At 46.2% G+C, this 20,506-nt stretch overlaps 1 protein-coding gene across 3 annotated transcripts in view; it reads left to right on the top strand.

Moving 5' to 3' along the window:
- The window catches only part of NFKB1 (nuclear factor kappa B subunit 1), a 398,216-nt gene that overhangs the window by 354,790 nt on the left and 22,920 nt on the right, over positions 1-20,506 (top strand). For all 3 annotated transcript variants that reach the window (XM_086961580.1, XM_086961582.1, XM_086961581.1), the window contains exon 19: positions 17,861-17,963. In XM_086961580.1, coding sequence (XP_086817706.1) covers positions 17,861-17,963 — 103 coding nt within the window. The remainder of the gene's footprint in view (positions 1-17,860; positions 17,964-20,506) is intronic.

Below are 20,506 nucleotides of genomic sequence, written 5' to 3'. Positions count from 1 at the left end.
TGTGCTATTTCTGGAATCTGCTGTTTAAAAGATTGTCAGCTCACTTTGTTACTTCAGTTTATTGCCTGCGCAACTTGTGCCAACCTGCTGTTTAAAGGTCTCCTGTTTACAAAAGAGCTACTAACTGGGACCGTTACAACCTGCAATTAAAATCAATTAAAATTAAAGTCTGCCTGAATCAATCTGTGTGAACTCCATGTTTCGGTACCTTGGAGGTTGTGCACTAGCAGTTTGAGTGAAGAGACGGCTATTCTACTTTGTTATTTGGCTTGCCTTGTGGCCTACGCTGAGACCTGATGCCTATTTCTTGACAACTGTCTTTTTCAAAAATTAAAAATAAAGATGTAGCTCGAGCTCAAGGGCACACTCACCTTACTTCTAGCGTCGCATGGAGGCAGAGTGCTTCTGTTATGTCTTTCTCTCCTCGTTCCTCCATGACGCCTGTTTAGCTGCCTATCGACGCCTGCATGTTTCTGCGTGCCTTGAGCCACCCAGCTTGTCGTCAAGAAACGTACCGCCATGTTGTGGTTGGTACCGTCATTGCAGTTTGCCTTCTTGCCAACCACGTCCTGCGCATACTCTGCAGCAGTACTACGTGTTCTTCTGGTGTGTACTTTTGTCAATTTCTCTGTCATGCAGCACTACGGCGTTACTTCTTTAACTTCCAATCTTCGATATTTGTGCTCTGTCATCTGGAATTCACATGCCAGCGCTTGGCTTTACAGCATTTGGGAGTCTGTCTACATTCCTGACTTCGAGAACTTGATTTGCACACCATTTCACTACGTTTGGATCTACAACCCGGGTGGGAGATCGCTCACCGGTGTTTGCTGTTTCATGAATTATTTATTTATTTATTTATTTTCCTTAAACAAAAGGGTGTTCTCCAACAAGGTACTGTTTGATTTTCTTTAACTTTTCCCATGGAGATTTCTACAGAGCTGTTTGTGTCTCCCTTCATTCAAATGACAACGGTGACTACTTTTATTATTTTGATTTGTTATGTTTAAGATGTTGTGTACAATTTTGCATTTTTCCTAATTTATGCAATGTGTAGTTTGCGCTGTTCTTTACCCTTGAGTGCATTTCTTCTAAGTACTGTGGTGTGCTAAATATCGATTTCTATGCTCAATGCTTAGAATTCTGTTTCTAGGTTATGTATGTATGCTGTTACATGTTCTTTTCTGTGTGGATTTGCAAGTGATACATTTTAAAATAATTTATTCTATTATTGCCTACTTTACTGGAGCCACGTTTGTGCTCAACCTTTGTTGAGGTGCTCATTTGCTTTCAATTTGGTGATGATTTGTAGGTGTTATGCTTATTGGGGTCATTTATGTGCTCAACTATGTTGAGGTACTCCAGTTTGTTTTCATTCTTAGTGATGATGAGCTAGATTGATGCTCAATTTTGATGTTTATTTCTGTTATGAACCACTTATAGTGCTCTATTGTTAGAGGTGTTCATGTTCTTGCTATTAGAAGCCATAGGGGCTCAATTTTATTGTCATTTCAGATGAACCACTTATAGTGCTCTATGGTTAGAGGAGTTCATCTATTTACTGTCAGGAGCCGCAGGGCTCCGTTTTATTGGTGATTTTCTGTTACTTACTGTGAGGAGCTGCATGGTCTAAGTTTTATTCTATTGATAGAGAAGTTGTGCATTTTCTGTGAAGAGCCGTTTTGTCATGAACCACTTTTACTGTGCTCTATGTTTAGAGGAGTTCATGTATTTACTTTGAGGAGTTGGGCTCAATTTATTGTGCTTTATTTTGGGGGAATCGAAAATATTCGAATTTGAGGAGTTGGTATTTCATTTTCTATCTACGGTACTGAGCCATACTGTACCTTTGCTCATTTGTATTGAGATGTTCGGTTTTCATTTCATTTAAGCTTACATTCTTTTGTTAGCTTACGGTGCTTGTACAACCTTTGTGCCTGCGCCCCTTTGATATTACCTCTTCTTTCCATCTTGTTGAAGAGGGTTTTTATTTCTGGTGCATATATTTTCTTTCTTCTGCCTTTCTGCTTCTGCCATCTGTTTCATATTATCCATTTTTTCAATCAAAGGAGGGAGGTGTGTTATATCCTGCTCTTCCTCTCTCTTTGTGCCCTTCCTCTCTCTTTGTCCCTCCTTAGTGTTAGTGTCTGCTTGTCTATGTCATGTCTCTGTGATGTCATCCAGGATTCTACCTGTTGCTGTTCAAGGGATTTATCAGTTACCTGGAGGCTGAGCAGGAAGTTATCTGCTCCCGGTGGGGTTTCTTACCATATTACATTCCTACCTGAATGCTGTACCTTCTATCTAATCTCAAGAATAAATATACTACATGAACATTACAACAAGGACCCTTCATCTTTATTTTATTGAATTTAACAGGCCTTCTTCCAGAAACCACTCAAGTGACACTGATAGGATTCCAGTATTACAGTCAGTAATCACATGGAACAGAGAAACAATAGGCTCACTGTGAGGGAAGATTTCCTTGGGCACGGTGCACATCACAGTAGTTCGCCCTAAAAGCACAGAAGCAAGCAATTGCACCTTTGTTGTCTATTGGCAGTTGTTGAATGAGAGCTGCAATATCGATAAATTGGGGTAGGGCTAAGCAGCCACACAAGTATTGGCAGTGTTCGTTCCTTGCTTTGGGCAGTGATCCTCACAGGTGCTCTTGTTTCTAGAAAAGTATGGCAGGCCCTAAAAACACAGGGGAGTCAACTTCTTCTTTCCTGCACTTTACAGCAACAAAACCTACACAGTCCTTCAAGTCTGGTTCTGTGCATGGGCGGAACAGCCTTCGGTGTCCCTGGTATAAATGTTTCCTCGGGCTGGGCGCAGTTACTTCTGGAAGTCAAATGTGAACTCATGCTCCTCGCTCAGATGACCAGCTTCTATCTTTTTTACAGTGGCAGCTGAGGGAACCACTACATTCACATAAAGGATCCAAAAGGGAGATGTCCAGCCATACACATACTGCTCCCAACATAACATGAAATTTACAAAAAAGTGAGTCTGGTGTCTTAAATTGGAGAAAGGGCAGCATGTAAGTTTAAATGCCTCTAGGGAAGAGCGCTTCTCAAAGGACAAGTATCCTCTCTCACCCAAAGGTGACATGCTTCATCATTGGATTCCCTCCTCACACCAGGAGTGCAAGGTACCTGATGTAGACTACAACTCCCCAATGTGGAGGAGCTGTGGTGTTCTGAATGATGAGAAGATGTTGGCAGGGAGTGAGGGGAAGAGTGTGAAACAAAAACAAGATAAGGAATAAAACTATCTCCAGAAGAGCTGGATTGATTTTATTCAAATGCCCTCTGGGATGAGATTAAAGGTACGAGAGGACTAGGGGATTTCAACAAATATACCCACTTTGTGTGGTCAACATGTTTCTGCCCGTCTTCGACCCCGGGAGGGGTTCTGAGGCATTCATCAGGAGTCAATCACTCTGCTGGTAATAAAAATCAAATGTGGATGGCCTAACAGTGCCTGGGGTCCACCAGTGTTAAAAAAATAGAAGAGATACCATCCACTGTCAAACCTTCTGGGTTGTGCCTCAATCGCAGAGCAGTGAAAGTCAGAACAGTAGTGTAGCGGCATCCCAGCGAGAGTTCTGAGGGAACCAGCCAGCACCTCAGAGCCAGTGCAGCACTTTCATCTTGCTTAATTTCAGTTTAGCCTCTAGGTAGCAAGAATCCCATAATGTCAGGGCCATGGTTCTATGGCAATGAGAGGCAAGCCATATCATCTCAACATATTGTGGAGTCTTTCAGCCAATTAGGTATTAAAGAGATCTCACACTCTGGGAAAAGTGAGTGGTCCGAGTCATGGCAGGAATCCTAGATTCACTTGGAAGGACCAGTAAGTTGCCGCCCCTACTTGGGTGCAGATAAATTAGCCTGAACCCAATAACTAGGCAATCAGCTGTTACCTCCCTTAAGTCATGCAATGGCCTGAACATGGAGGCAGTAGCCACTAAAGTTAAAATTAGTATCAATTTGGGTGATTCGCAGTTCGTTCCAGCAATGTCAAATACTCTGCAGATAAACAAATCTCAAAGGTCATTTAGGGCACCTGCTCAGGGACTTAGTGTCAGATGTAATATGCATTTTTTCATTCACAAACATTCAAAATGTGAGTTTGCAACCGCATAAATGGATTTCCCAATGTACAAATTCCATTTTAGAAGTCCATAATGTTTTACCAAATCCTAAAATGGGATTGTGACTGAATACCAATTTGATGGTTGGTAGGGGTCTGATGTGGGTGTCTCTTCCAATTACCAGTCTGTGTCAATGTATCAATGGTTTGCTACAACAATTCCTGTCACCAAACGTCAAAACATTACTGGGTTCCAATTTAAAGCAGTGACATAATTGCGGGGGGGTGTTTCCCATTCGGACACCATCCCCTTCGCGAACTTTTTTTTAAGTTTTAGTGGTGGAGGTGGGCGTGGACTAGAGGACAATGATAGCTCTCACATGCAGTTTAATAAAACAGAAACCTTTTTAAGCAGCTCCTCTAAGGAAACAGGCTCCATTAAAAATAAAATGTTTTCTTTATTGAAGCACAATCACAGACATTGTTGTCGGAGACCCTTGCAGGCACCAATCCCTGTGATTGTGTACAATCAGAGTGAGTCGCAATTTGTAACCTACCTGATGAATATTAGAAGTAGATTGGATTGAGACTCACTCGAATTCAGAATTGTACAAATCCACCCATTAGTACATTAGCTGGTTCTTAAAATTCACTCATGCCGCAAAAATACTGGTTGTATATTGCAACCAGTTTTTGCGACCAGTTCAATAGTACTATATCTTGCCCCAAGTCTGAGTGTCTCCTCTGCTTGAAACATACTAGTTAAGTCAGAAAATATTACATTAAGAGCAGAGCAGCTCAGTGCTACGGGCTCAGAAACCTTAAGCCATATATCCTTTAAAACAGTAAATAACTGATGAAGACTCTTCTGATACATCTTTTCAACACCGGACAACATGACCACCCTCAAGCCCGCCACTCGAAAACACCACCAACTGATCCACACCACCAAAAAAAACGCATTCAAGGAACGACTGGACAACAACGCCCACAACAGCAAGGAACTCTTCAACATCTTCAAAGAGCTCTCCAACCCCAGCGCCGGAAACAACGACATCACCCCATCACAAGACCTCTGCAACTCCCTCGCCTCCTACTTCCACAACAAGATCGCGGACATTCACAACAGCTTCAGCACACAGCCGATGCACCCCACGACAGCACCTGCACCCCCCACCACCACCCTCCGCGCCTGGACCCCGATCAACACCGAAGAAACCCTACGCACAATGAACTCCATCCACTCCGGATCCCCAACCGACCCCTGCCCTCACCACGTCTTCAACAAGGCCGACTCCATCATCGCACCCCACCTGCGAGACATCATCAACACTTCCTTCGACACCGCTACCTTCCCGGAGAGTTGGAAGCACGCCGAACTCAACGCTCTACTGAAAAAACAATCAGCGGACCCCACCGAACTCAAAAACTACCGCCCCATCTCGCTCCTCTATGTTCCTGGCCAAGGTCATCGAGAAGGCCGTCAACAAGCAACTGGCCGCCTTCCTCGAGACGAATTGTTCCCTCGACCGCTCGCAGTCTGGCTTCTAGGCCAACCACAGCACCGAGACCGCCCTCATCGCAGCCACTGACGACATCCGAGCCCTGCTCGACAGCGGGGAAACAGCGGCCCTCATCCTCCTAGACCTCTCCGCGGCATTCAACACTGTCTGCCACCGCACCCTAGTGCAGCGCCTCTGCAACGTCGGAATCCAAGAGAAGGCACTAGATTGGATCATCTCCTTCCTCGCCGGAAGGACACAGAGAGTCCGCCTCCCCCCGTTCAGATCAGAAGCCACCGAAGTCATCTGCGGCGTTCCTCAAGGCTCCTCGCTCAGCCCACCCTCTTCAATGTCTACATGAGCCCCCTGGCGGCCATCGCACTCCAACACAACCTCAACACCATCTCCTACGCCGACGACACCCAGCTGATCCTCTCCCTCACCAACGACCCCGCCACCGCCAGAGCCAACCTACACGAAGGGATGAAAGACGTAGCCGAGTGGATGAGGAACAGTCGCCTTAAACTGAACTCGGACAAGACGGAAGTCCTCATCCTGGGATCGTCGCCCTCCGCCTGGGACGACTCCTGGTGGCCCCCCGCCCTGGGCAGCGCACCCAAACCAACAGACCACGCACGCAACCTGGGCTTCATCCTGGACTCCTCCCTCTCCATGACCAGACAAGTCAACGCCGTCTCCTCGTCATGCTTCAACATCCTGCGCATGCTACGGAAGATCTTCCGGTGGATCCCCACCGAGACCAGGAAGACGGTCACCCAGGCCCTCGTCACCAGCCGACTGGACTACGGCAACTCCCTCTACGCCGGAACCACTGCTAAACTCCAGAAGAGACTCCAGCGGATCCAGAACGCCTCAGCAAGACTCATCCTGGACATCCCTCGACACAGCCACATCTCCGGACACCTGAGAGACCTGCACTGGCTCCCAGTCAACAAGAAAATCACGTTCCGACTCCTCACCCACGCACACAAAGCCCTACACAACCAAGGCTCAAGATACCTCAACGACCGCCTCAACTTCTACACTCCCACATGCCAGCTTCGATCGACTAACCACGCCCTCGCCGCCGTCCCCCACATCCGCAGGGCCACCGCAGGAGGAAGGTCCTTCTCCTATCTGGCCGCCAAGACATGGAACTCCCTCCCCACCCACCTCCGCCTGACCCAAGACCATCTCGCCTTCAGGAAGCAGCTCAAGACCTGGCTGTTCGAGCAGTAGCGGACCTCCCCCTTCCCAAGCGCCTTGAGACCCTCCGGGTGAGTAGCGCGCTATATAAATGCATTGATTGATTGATTGATTCTGTGAAAAATATGCTACGTCTGAGGTTCCGTGACAATTGTAAGTGGTGTTTCCAACTCGTACGAATATGGTCGAGTCTGGTATCTATGAACCGCAAATGACGAGTTTAGTAAGTGTGCGCAGTTTCGCTGTGCTAACTTAAACCGTTCGTTTGTTACGTGGGCTTTTCATCTGTACCCACGGGTTCCATCTTAGATACGGCATCCATTTTGTCTCTTGCCCTCAAGTAGTCAGCGAACGGACGCTGTCCGCTTCGCGACCCTGGGACTCCCAAGATATTTGCGGAAGACACATGTCCTTTGAAAGTGTCTTTATGACGAGGGGGTTGCTACTGTAAGGCAGGTGGTGCCGCTCGAGGCTCATCTTGCCGCACGGACTTATTGTCTCAGCCGTGCATCTCATTAGGCACGTCCCTTTGATGCCTGTATCTCGTGTTTCCCGACACCTCCCCTTTTACACCCTTTCCGATCTCCCCACTGTCTCCGTCTTCCTCTGCACCTGTCTTCGTTCCTGTTTCGATCTACTTGATTGCTGATTGGAATTTGCTAATGGTGGGAAGATGGGTTTTTACAGTTGGGAACCGCCAAATGTTTCCGCACTTATGTTCCGGACCTTATGTGTTTCAAAGCGACCAAAGCGACCCCTCTGGGAGCTAGATGTGGGAACTGAGTTGTAAACCTTTGTGTTCAATGTTAGCCTATGGGTAAAAACTGTATAAAAGGAGCGATCCACATAACCAATTTGAAGCAGTCTCCACAAGTAGCACGCGTTGTACTTGCCGTGATTTCTGTGTTCCCTGCAGTAAATAAACCTTGACTCTTTGACGCCGAAGGAAGTGTCCCGTGTCTCTGTGACTTGTACGCCGGAACAGGTTACCCACGAAGGTTTCAGGTGTTGTGCCCTGGCACCGCTGGGTCCAAAAGAACCCAGTCCTTCAGTTGGCGCCCAACGTGGGGCTGCATCAGTGGTACCGGTCCAAGCCCGACGATCGTGAGGAACTTCGTGTGAAATCTCCGAGGGAAGGTGCACCCCGCTTCATCGATCCTGTTGTCGAAATAAGTGGCCCGAAGACTTTTCCCGCGAAGATTCCCGCCTCCTGACGGCTGCGACGGACTGCTGCCCTGACTGTAGACCTGTTTTGGCGCCTGGCGTAGACCTTGGTATAGCGAGACGATTGACGGGCCTTCCTGAGGACGCCATTGATCTTTGAGTTAAGTATTTGTGGGTCGCTCCCAGAATCCTTGGTTGTAAACACTTTAGCGAGTGTTTTTGTTGTAGACACTTTAGCGAGTGTCTTTGTTGTAAACACTAGTGGTTTTTGTTGTACACGCTGTGTGAGTGTTTTTGTCGGTGACACTTTGCTAGCGTACTTTGTTGTTGTACTTGTTTGACGACTGCAGCCGCCAAAGACCGAGGGTTTTGTTCTTGCTGGGACTTGGTAAATCCCGTAACCCTTGAAGTTTGTGAAACTCGGCTAGTGTGCAAGATGCCTGGTCGCAGTACTTTGTTCAGTTGTTGTAGACCTTGTGGTGCGGATTCCCTGCTGGAGGACTCGTGTCCGATACCTCCGGTTGGAACTCCTACTTATGACTTATATAGCAAACATGGGCTAGGCCCGATTGCTTTTAACGATTACTGGATAAAATATACAAAGAAAGACGGCGATCTTCGTTGGCCACCTCACGGTAGCTTCGAAGCGTCGATCTTAGATAATTTGGAAATAAAGTTGTTCGAACGCAAATCTAGGCCGGCCATGTTTGATGCTTTTCGGTTGTGGCGCAAAGAAGCCCGACAGAAAGAGATCAGACAGAATAAACGTAGTGAGCGAGATAATGTTGCTACCATTGTGAAGAAAGCTGAGCAGTTTCAGCGTGATAAGGAGGATAAGGATAAGGAAGTGTTTGAGAGGTTGCAACGTATGACCATAGATAAATGCTATCCTGTTTTGCCTACGGAGGCGGATAAGAAGGAAGAGGCAGTTGAGGATCCTTTAATGTCCTATCTTATGAAGTCGCCACCCCCGTACGTACAGGGTACCGCAGCTCCTGTGGTCCCTGCCGTACCTGTTCTTCCACCTGTTATTCCTCCACCCGTTCCTCAACCTGCACCCGCTCTTCCGACTGTTCCTGCTCCTGTGCCTGTTTCTATTCCTACTGCTCCTCCGCTTCCACATACTCCTACTCACGCTACTGCTCCTGTGTTGTTAACCCCTGTTGTTGCTAACGTTTCTACTCCTCCTCTTGTTAGTTCTGTGTCTTACTCTTGTCCCTCTACTCGTAACCGTAGTTCTCCCATTGCGACAAATTTTTTCCAGTCGCTCGGACCTGTTTTCGGGTCCGCTGGTTCTGATGGTCCACCACAGAGACGTAGTCAGCTTCCTGGTAATAGGGAACGCGCTGCGCTATACAATATGGCGATGGGTTGGATGGACAATCCGCAAAGAAATCCACCCCGAGTCGTTCTTGAAACATTTAGTCAATTCAACATCCCGACTCAGAGATATGTGTTTGACGAAATGTGTAAACTCCTACATGATCAGATAGCGGCTGTTGCGCCTGACGAGGTGCTGACCGCCCTGTCTAATCTTCGGCTTCAGTTCGCAACTGGACTGATAGTCGATACTAATGTCCGACGAGCTATTGAGCAGTTGCTGTCTTATCGCCTTGCTCCTATTCCTCACGCACTGTTTGTTGAGGATCTTGAACGCCAACAAGCCGAGTCTGGCCAATACCCTATGCGTGAAGTTCCGCCGGTTTGGGTACCCGCTGATAATACTAATGTTAACGCTCCAGTAGCGGCACATTTCCAGAGAGTATGGATACATCTCCCATGGAAACGATCGGAAGTGCTTCAGGTGAAACAAACTTTGCCTGATCCTCGCAAAAATCCTGCGGGGTATTACAAAGAATTATCGCAGCTTGTGGATGCTACGGTAATGAATCTTGCCGATATTGACATGTTGTTTGGCAATGTCGTACCGCAACCGGTATGGGCCAAGATTCGTCATCAAGATCACACAAATGAATTAGGTGGTGATTGGGCTGCCATTACAGCGGCAGACGCTGGACAAGTGGCTGCTGCTAAACCCGATCAGTTGATTGCACTTCTTCCCCAGCGAATCATTACATTAATGAAAACGCTTATGCCAGCTATGAAGGTAAATTGGGACAAGTTGTCAGCCTGTAAGCAAAAGAAAGATGAGAGTGTTTCAGACTTCTTTACGAGGTTTGAGGAAACATTTGTTGATCATAGTGGACAGGATATGGGTACTGAGGGTGGACAGAGGTTGTTTGTGGATAAATTTGTATCGAACTTATTGCCCGATTTGTGCAATAAATTGAAGAATTCAGAGAGTGCATGGGCCGTTTCTACCTCAGCTCAGATTCTGGCTACGGCACAATATTATGAAAATAGAGAGAAAGAAGAAAATGACCGAGCTGATAAAAAGACAAAAGAGCTGAAAACTAAAGTGTTGTTACAACAAGCATATCCGCCGCGTTCTAATCAGAATGCGTCTCAGCAGAATAGATCACAGTCGCAATCGAATCGATCGCAGTTGCGTAATGATTCCTCTTTCAACAGATCTTCGTTGGGGTACAATCAATGTGCTTATTGTAGACAGGAGGGACACATTAAATTTGATTGTCCTGCTTTAAATGATCGTAATAGTGGTAATTCGTCTAGAGGAGGCCGTGGTGGTTCACAGAATGCATCACGTGGTAGAGGTCGTGGTGCTCAGAACGACCGCTCTGACAACTCATCAAATTCTAATAACTGTTTCGACCAACGTGGATCATCGCAAGGACGATCTGCGCAGTACAATGTAGACGATTATTACGTCGATCAGGGAACTGACGACAGTAATTACTAGGACAGCCAAAGACAAGGAGAGGGAGTGGTATCAGTTCCGGTTGATCAGAGAGGGCCTTACGTCGCAGTTGCTACATCGGGCGTCGTTGAGCCTTTTCTGTTGGACACTGGTGCAGCGAAAAGTTCCATTATGCATTCGAAACTCCCTGGCGCACCTTTGTCTGGCTTAACAAATGTATCCGTTGGATTCTCTGGCGCCCCCGTTAGCAATCCAGTTTCACGCCCTTTGCCCCTTAAAATTGGGCCACGTGAGCTCGAAGCTCCACTGATTTTGACCACTGGTTGTGGCGAAAATCTTTTGGGTCTGGATTTGCTTAAACGTTTGTATGCAACTTTGTATTGTTCTCCTGCGGGTGTAAAGCTTACGTTTGGGGAGAAAGTAGTCTCTCCTATGTATTTGTCTCTCGATAAGCTTCCACCGGAATTGGATTCTCTTCCTGCGTCTTTGTGGGCGACGGGTCCAAATGATGTGGGCCTACTTGATATCTCCCCTTATGTTGTTCAGCTGAAATCAAATGTACGATTGCCACGTATTCCCCAATACCGTATCTCCCTTGATGGTGAACGAGCTTTGTTGGCGATCATCTATGACTTGATCGAGAAAGATGTTATTGAGGAGACTCGGGGAAACGTGTGCAATAGCCCTGTGCTGCCCATTCTTAAACGTACTGATCCTACCAAACCGCCTGTTTATCGTTTTGTTATCGATTTACGGGAGGTGAATAAAATTGTGGTTCCTCAATTCCCTGTTGTGCCTGACATCACGGCGCTACTGACTCTGATTCCAGCTACTGCATCATGGTTTTCGGTGATTGACTTGAAAAACGCCTTTTTCAGCATCCCGATTGCCGAAGAGAGCAGGGACCTTTTCGGTTTCTCTCTTGGTGGACGTAGCTTCCGGTTCAAACGCGCTCCTCAGGGCTACTGTGAAAGTCCGTCTATTTACAGTCAAGCCTTGAAGGGTCAACTGGATGCGTTTAGGTTGCCGGTTGGTGCGGCCCTAATTCAATATGTCGACGACTTATTGGTGGCTGCTGATACTCAGGACATTTGCAAAATTGCTACGGTGTCATTGCTGCAACATCTCTGTGAGTTGAATCACAAGGTGTCACCTTCTAAACTCCAATATTGTTGTCAAGAAGTAACCTATCTAGGTCACTTATTGTCAAAGGAGGGAAGGAGATTGACCCCAGAGAGAATTGCAGCGATTGCGCGAATGGCTGTGCCAAAAACCCAAAGAGATGTGCGTGCCTTTCTAGGTATCACGTCGTACTGTAGGCAATGGATTCCAAATTTTTGTATTGTTCTTAACTGCTTCTGCATTCTTGGCGGGTGGGGTGTATTATGCTATGTCTTACTTTTTACTTCCTACCCCTACTCCTACTTCTTACCCTAATCTTACTCTTACTGCTACTACTGCTGCTCCCCATTCCTTTCACATTTTACCGGAACACGAACAGGCTAGACGTGTAGAATTCCGCAACAATTCCTTTATCCAGCTCCTCCATCAGCATCAGTTAGTGGTTAACACTACTAATTGTTGGGTGTGTGGGTTGATGCCACATACTACGGGTAAGGGAATTCCATATCTGGTGTTACCGTATAGTTCCCAAGGGTCAGCTCGAGCATTCCAAACAATGCTTCGAAGCGCACTAGGTTTCCACCCCACTCCAGAACAACGTTCCCCCAAACCTGGTCCTACCTCGTACCAGTGGGTGCTATCGATGGCAATAGAGGATATGGAAGATGAGATCCATGATGCTTTTCTCATCCCTAAGGAAGAGGTACAAGCCTATAGGGTCCTGAGTAAAGGGGAATATAGTATGTTCGCTAATGAAAAGCAGCTTAAAAGCTCGCCTCCAATATGGGTCGTACCCCACACTGGTAATCTTTGTCTTGTGGGTCGTGGTTCGCAAGCCTCACTTGGAGTAAGTGCTTGCATTGAAAGTTACGTTCTGCCAATGTCCCCGACCCCTGTGTTTCTGGCTGCCAAGGGTACGTACTTCATCTGTCATGATCGTGCATACACATGGTTGCCCTTAGACTTCATGGGCTCATGTTTTGTTGCAAATCTGTTGCCTCCGACGTTCACTGTAGATGCCGATTACCATAAGACTAGAGTTGTACGAGGCGTAATTAGCGAAGAGGATACTGCCGGTCAAGAGGCAGGAGACTTTTTTCAAGGGTTTCCTCCCGTTTTGGGGACCTATGGTTAATAGTAGGAACCTGAGACATTTGACTCGAGTGGTAGAATCGACAGCTAATGTTACTGCCAGTGCCCTTGGTAATATCACCACAGAACTTCAGGCGGAGAGACTTATGACGTTACAAAACCGTATGGTTTTAGATGTCGTCTTGGCAGATCGCGGTGGGGTATGTAAAGTGATCCATTCGAGCTGTTGCATTTTCATACCTGATAATGCTCCTACTGTCTATCAAGCCATCTCGAAGTTGCATAAGATCTCCGAATCCATACACGTGGATGTAGGGGATTGGACGCTACTTGGTTGGTTTTGGGGCCTGATGTCGACTTGGGGTTGGAAGATTCTGATGATCATCGGAGTTGTGGTAGTGTTCCTGTTCACGTGTTGCCTTTGTGTGCAGTGTGGTCCTGCCTTATGTGGCCTCTGTGCTACAACGTGTATGAGACAACCACCTGTTACCAAGGGGACTCGGTTGGACAAGGCTATGCTACAACGACATCTTGATGGTCTGATGAATATCGAATATGATTCTGACTAGTGCTTGCCTACATGAGGGCAAAAGGAGCGTCTGAGGTTCCGTGACAATTGTAAGTGGTGTTTCCAACTCGTACGAATATGGTCGAGTCTGGTATCTATGAACCGCAAATGACGAGTTTAGTAAGTGTGCGCAGTTTCGCTGTGCTAACTTAAACCGTTCGTTTGTTACGTGGGCTTTTCATCTGTACCCACGGGTTCCATCTTAGATACGGCATCCATTTTGTCTCTTGCCCTCAAGTAGTCAGCGAACGGACGCTGTCCGCTTCGCGACCCTGGGACTCCCAAGATATTTGCGGAAGACACATGTCCTTTGAAAGTGTCTTTATGACGAGGGGGTTGCTACTGTAAGGCAGGTGGTGCCGCTCGAGGCTCATCTTGCCGCACGGACTTATTGTCTCAGCCGTGCATCTCATTAGGCACGTCCCTTTGATGCCTGTATCTCGTGTTTCCCGACACCTCCCCTTTTACACCCTTTCCGATCTCCCCACTGTCTCCGTCTTCCTCTGCACCTGTCTTCGTTCCTGTTTCGATCTACTTGATTGCTGATTGGAATTTGCTAATGGTGGGAAGATGGGTTTTTACAGTTGGGAACCGCCAAATGTTTCCGCACTTATGTTCCGGACCTTATGTGTTTCAAAGCGACCAAAGCGACCCCTCTGGGAGCTAGATGTGGGAACTGAGTTGTAAACCTTTGTGTTCAATGTTAGCCTATGGGTAAAAACTGTATAAAAGGAGCGATCCACATAACCAATTTGAAGCAGTCTCCACAAGTAGCACGCGTTGTACTTGCCGTGATTTCTGTGTTCCCTGCAGTAAATAAACCTTGACTCTTTGACGCCGAAGGAAGTGTCCCGTGTCTCTGTGACTTGTACGCCGGAACAGGTTACCCACGAAGGTTTCAGGTGTTGTGCCCTGGCACCGCTGGGTCCAAAAGAACCCAGTCCTTCACGTCGAAATGTCCTCATTGTCCTCTCCATAATATAAGTATTGTAAAACATGCTTGTCATTGCAATTCAATGTCGTCTCACCCAGCCTCTGGATTTGAAAAAAATGAAACTGCTCTTTATCTCTGGTGTGTTGTAGGTGGTTATTCACTCTTCCTTGTTACTGTTAGAAATGGGTTCTCTAGTTGGCAGAGATATGCACCCTTTCCAAGTAGGGACTCACACTGTAGTCGGGGTAAGTGTTGGACACACTAAAAGTGTACCTGTGTTCACGGTCTATTAGCTTGGCATAGAGCAGTCAGGCTAAACTGAAGAGGCAATGTATATACAACATACGCAAGTCAAGATACAAATTTTTTAAGATTAAATCGAAAATGCAGTGCTTAGAAGTCTATAGCTACAACTAGGGCTATGCAGTACCTTTGCAGCTTTGAAAACCAAAAACACAGCGTCGGAACCCAAGACGTGGTGTTGCGCAGTGGAGATGAGGCGTTGCAGTTGCAGGTGAGGTGTCAGGTCCTTAAGGCAGTACAGGGTCATTGAAGCTGTCACCTCTAGGGGATGATGTGTTGCACAGAGGAGGAGATGCGTCAGTTGCCAGTGCGAGACCTCGGTTCTACTAGGTAATATGGCATTGAGGTGGTGTTGATGTCGAGAGCGTGGAGCTTTGATTCTTCAGAGTTGATGTTGAACTGCTGAGACCAAGGCGCTGCGTCAATTGGGAGTTACCCAGGGTCAGGGATGCAGTGGAGTCTAGACGGGTCACCATGGACATCGGTGATGTGGTGTCAAGACTCGCACTGCTGCCATTCTTTGGAGGCGCTGCGGCAAAGTCGGGCTGTGTTGAAGTTCAGGTTGTGCCGTTGCACACCCGGCGAGTGGTGTTTGCGGCTTCAGTGCAGGCAGTGGCAATGTGTCGAATTCACAAACTGCGCTGGTTTCAACTGATACTTGGCGTTGACTTTCTTGGTTTGCAGCCCCAAATTCACCTCCAAGCGTCCAGGACTGGGTTTGGCACCACTTGCAAGGTCAGGACTCACAACAGGAGAGCCCAAGTGTTGGTTACAAGATACGGGTGACGTCTTTGATGTCCCTGAGTCTTCAGCAACAGGAGGCAAGCTCAGCCAAGCCCTTGGAGAACCTTTAGAAAGCAGGATGCAAAGTGTAAAGTCTAGTCATCTCACTCCCAGGCAAGAAGCAGCAGGCCAAATCCGCAAAGCAAAGTGGCAGTCCTACCTGGCAGTACATTAGCTCTTCTTCCTGGCAGAATGTCCTCAGTCCGGAAGTGTTCTGATTATATGGTGGCAGAGTTCCAGTACTTATGCCCATTTTAACCTTTGAAATAGGAAGACTTTAAAGAATGGTCTTTGTAGTGCACAAGGTCCTGCCCTTCCTGGCTCCAGATACACTACAGGGGGATATGCAGCTCTTTGTGTGTGGACAGTCACAACCGTATTCAGGTGCAAGTGTCAACTCCTCCAACCACTCTAGCTCAGGAAGACCCATCAACCTGGTGATGGGCCATCAGGATATGCGGGGCACACCTCTGCTCTCTTTGTGTGTGACTGTCTAGAGTGAATTCACACAGCCCAACTGTCATCCAACCCAAACGTCTATTGGAGGGACAGGCAGAGGCACCGAAAGGTTAATGAGAAAAATGCCAACTTTCTAAAAGTGCCATTTTCAGACCTGCAGTTTAAAAACAAACTTTACTTAAAGATGTGTTTTTAAATTGTGAGTCTAGAAACACCAAACTCCAATTTTCTATCTGCTCCCAATTGGAAGATACACTTTTAAAGTGTTACAAGACAGCTTCAATGCTAATCTATGGAAGAGATCGGCCTTGCTGTAATGAAAAACGAATTTAGAAGTTTTTCACTACCAGGACATGTAAAACTCAAAAGTACTCACCCTACCTTTTAAATACATTGCACCCTGACCATGGGGCCACCTAGGGCCTACTTTAGGGGTGCCTCAAATGTTGTAAAAGGAAAGGTTTGGGCCTGGCAACTAGGGGAATGTGCCTGGTCGACATGGCAGTTTAAAACTGCACACAGTTCTGCAGTGGCAGGCCTTAGGCGGGTTTGAAGGGCTACTCATGTGGGTGGCACAATCAGTACTGCAGGCCCACTAGTAGCATTTGATTTACAGGCCTCTGCACATGTAGTACACTGTACTTGGGACTTACTAGTAAATCAAAAAGGCAATCATAGAGAAACTAAATGCTATTACAGTTTAAACACAGCACGTGCACTAGCACGGACCAGCACTTGTTAAGTGCCCAGAGTTTTAAAACCAGCAGAAACAAAGTTCCCAGCACAGTTAAAAATAGGAGGTCAGAAGCAAAAAGACAGGAAAAACCACTCCAAAGGATGCCAGGTCTAACAGTTACCTGTATGGATTCTCCGGCATATGCCGCTAGGTGCAACCGGTAGAAATATTTGAATTAATTAGGAGGTGTTGTCTTTCTCGTCTGAATTTTAATGTATAGTAAAACTGGTCTAAAAGCTCTTCGTGCAGGAGACTCAAATTCACACGGTTAAATAAAAAAACGATCTTGAGAGTAACTAATATTTGTTTGTAGTTTTGCATCCTGTAGCTTATATTTGTAACAATATTGTATACTCAAATACTAGTAATGTCTTCTATATACCAAAGTGTTGTATTAATAGCGTAGTTCTTGGGAGGCCTCAGACACATTCTGTCACATTTTTAAGAATTGGGAAGACCCTTGGTGCTCCTCCCTGGGATTTCACCAAGCCTCGTTTAAAATTATGAAGGTGCAAAAGTAGGTGTCATTGGATGCAACATCATGTGTTTCAGCATAAAACGTATTTATAAATTATTTTACATATCTGTGAAATAATGTCCTGGTATGTGATGGTAAATATACTGGAAAGTGTAGATAATAAAAATACATTGTGTGCTACAACCTGCAACTAACTACAGCGCTGCACGGAAACGTAGGAACTGCTAGTAGGAGGCGTTTGGGGCTCACCAATACCAGTGTATTTAATCAGTGTTCCACTTTTATAGGTTTTCCGACGCTGAGGCATTTGGCCACTTTTTGATTTGACGAAAAAAATTAAATAGTTTTTCTTCCTGTGATTTTTTTTTGTACCGGTTTCTTCCTTTCTAAATGATTTTAGCTACAGCATTCGTTCCTTAAAAACAACGTGGCAGTATTTCACAGGCGTTTATGAGGTCTTGTTTTTCAATTGTTAGTTGGGGTTTTCAGTTATTTTAATAGACACATCTCTTACTTGTTCTTATCGTATTTTGGCTTTTATTTTTTAAATTAGGGATGTATGTTTTTTCAAGTTTTATCTTTTTTTATTAATACGATTGCTAATTGATGCTGTTGGGCCATTGTGATTCCTGGCAGGGTGATGCCTTTGTGGACAGCACGACGTACGATGGGACGACTCCACTCCACATTGCAGCAGGAAGAGGTTCGACCAGACTGACAGCCTTACTCAAGGCCGCAGGTATGACGGGGAGCTTTGGAGGATAGCACCTTTCAGCTTTGTTGATTTGAATTTTAGTAATATCTTTAACCACTTTGTATCAGTATATAAAGTATTTTCCATTCGCCCATCCTTAAGATTAACTTTTTGAATTCTCAGTGGTCAACGAGAAACAATGTTAGTCATGTTTTCTTGTAAGTATGTTAGTAATTTCACACAATAATGAGCAGGATTTGAACAAGCAAAATCATGTTCCATCAATTCCATCATTTTCCGGACTCTTGTACAGTTTACATTTTGAAACCCACCTTCACACCCACACTCTGGTCCACCCTTCCCTGCTCTCTGACGTACCAGACTTTAGTCCTTAATTTTAACTGGATCAGGTATAACCTTGCACAGCACGTCTGAGGTCACACACCTTTATTTCTTTAGTACCTCTTTAACATTTGCAATCAGCAGACTTATTCTATTTGATAGATTACGGAGATTATCCCCATATACAAAAAAAGGGGATCAAGCCTTCCTATCCAACTACCGGCCCATAAGTCTTATTGATACCATGCAAAGGTTGGTGGGTGGATTAGTGCAAAGCAGGGTAAATAGGTGGATTGTTGATATTGAGATACTATCCACCTATCAAGCAGGATTTCGCTCCCATGTCAGCACTATAGACCAAGTCTTTAGATTTATGATTTTATATTGGAACACCGTGGTCTTAGCTGGGGGCGCCCTCTATGCAGCATTTATAGATCTCAAGTCTGCATTTGACATAGTGCCCCGTAATAAACTCTGGGTCACTCTTAACAAAGCTGGGATGCCTGCAGAGATCCTCTAATTCATCATTAAACTACATGACTCTACCTATGCCCGAATAAGATGGGGACAACAGAACGTTTTTTGGTTAACAAGGGAGTGCTGCAGGGGTGTGTTTTAGCCCCTACCCTCTTCTTCCTGTTTATCAATAATGTTTCATATTACACTGACTATCCCACGGACGCTCTGACTCTCGCTGGTTCGAGGGTTCCTTTATTAAGGTTTGCGGACGATACATTAATTTTGTCAAAAACTCAAGTTGGTCTGCAAAGAGCCCTCGACCGATTTATCTTGTTTTTTGCGATGACCATGAACTTATAGTTAATGTAGCTAAGACCAAATTCATGGTCCTGCATAAACGTAAATCAGAGAAAGCCAGAGTAGTAATGAATAATGTGCCCCTTGAACAAACTGATGCTTTTACCTATTTAGGGGTCACTATGGGCAAAAGATTGAATTGGAGGCCACAGATGGATCTACTGGTTGTAAAGCACAATCAACTAGCTGGGGCCCTCCTGAAAGAACATTGTCTATCTTTATCTAAACCAGTGGCTCCGTGTTAGACCTGGCATCTTTGGCGTGGTTTTCCTCTATCTTTTTGCCTCTACCTCCTGTATTTTTGATGCTGTGCTGGATTTTGTTTTTGCTGGTTTAGAAGCTTTGGGCACTTTGCCACTGCTGTTCAGTGTCAAAGTGCAAGTGCTCCCTGTGTAAATTGTTATTGTGATTGGAATATTTGTGTCACCAAGAAGTCCCTAGTAAAGTGCACTGAGTGTGCCAGGGCTGGTGATAACAAATGCTACTAGTGGGCCTGCAGCACTGATTATGCCACCCACATGAGTAGCCCTAAAATGGTGTCTCAGGCCTGCCACCCCAGTGCCTTTGTGCAGTCTGTGAACTGCCCTGTCCTCCTGGTCAGAGTCCCCACTGACCAGGCCTAACCATTCCCTTTCTGTACACATTGGTCACCCCTATGGGAGGCCCAAGGTACCCCCTTAGGCAGGGTGCAGTGTATGTGAAAGGTAGATCATGTACTTGTGCAGGTGACATGCTATGGTAGTGAATTACAGCCATTTTCGTTTTTCTCTATATCAGAATTTAATAACACATCTTTTAGGAAAGGTTGTTTTTTTTTAATCCTGTGTTTGAGACCAGCACTTTTAGAAAGTTGCTGTTCACTTGTCTGACCTTTCTCTGTGCCTTGGCCTGTTTGTGAATTGACTGTTTGCTTTGAGAGTGACAGAGGCTGGGAGCCCCCAGGAGGCTGGCTAGGCTAGGCTGAATGACTGCATCTTGAGTGGTGGGAGGGGCTAGCCCCTGGCATGAATAGGGCTGTGCCTGCCTTCCACAATGCTGGCTCCACCTCCTGCTGGGCGGCTGGCGGCCCTGCCCCTCTCCCTGAAAGGAAATGAGAGGCCAGGAAAACAAAGTGCTCAAGGAACACCCAGAACTCGTTCAGACCGGGCTCAGAGCCCTCCTGCACAAAGGGATCAAAGACTTTTAGGGGTATAAGTACAGGACCCCTGACTACAGAAAATTAGATCATCCTGGAATCAAGAAGGAACGTCTGCCAAGGAGAAAGCTGAAACTGAAGAAGGAAGACTGACCTGCTGTTGTTTTGCTGCCAAGTAGAGGGGAAGGAATTTGATTTTGTTGCTGTGTCCCCTTGCTTGAAGGAATCTCCAAGGGCCTGAGAAGAGATGGCTCCCTGTTAAGAAGTCCTAGGAACAAAAGGACTTCACCCCCAG

The sequence above is a fragment of the Lissotriton vulgaris genome, chromosome 3_1 (genome assembly GCF_964263255.1).
Source record: "Lissotriton vulgaris chromosome 3_1, aLisVul1.2, whole genome shotgun sequence".
Lineage (NCBI taxonomy): Eukaryota > Metazoa > Chordata > Amphibia > Caudata > Salamandridae > Lissotriton > Lissotriton vulgaris.
The sequence above is the reverse complement of the archived record's forward strand: the minus strand, read 5'-3'. Positions and strand labels throughout refer to the sequence as shown.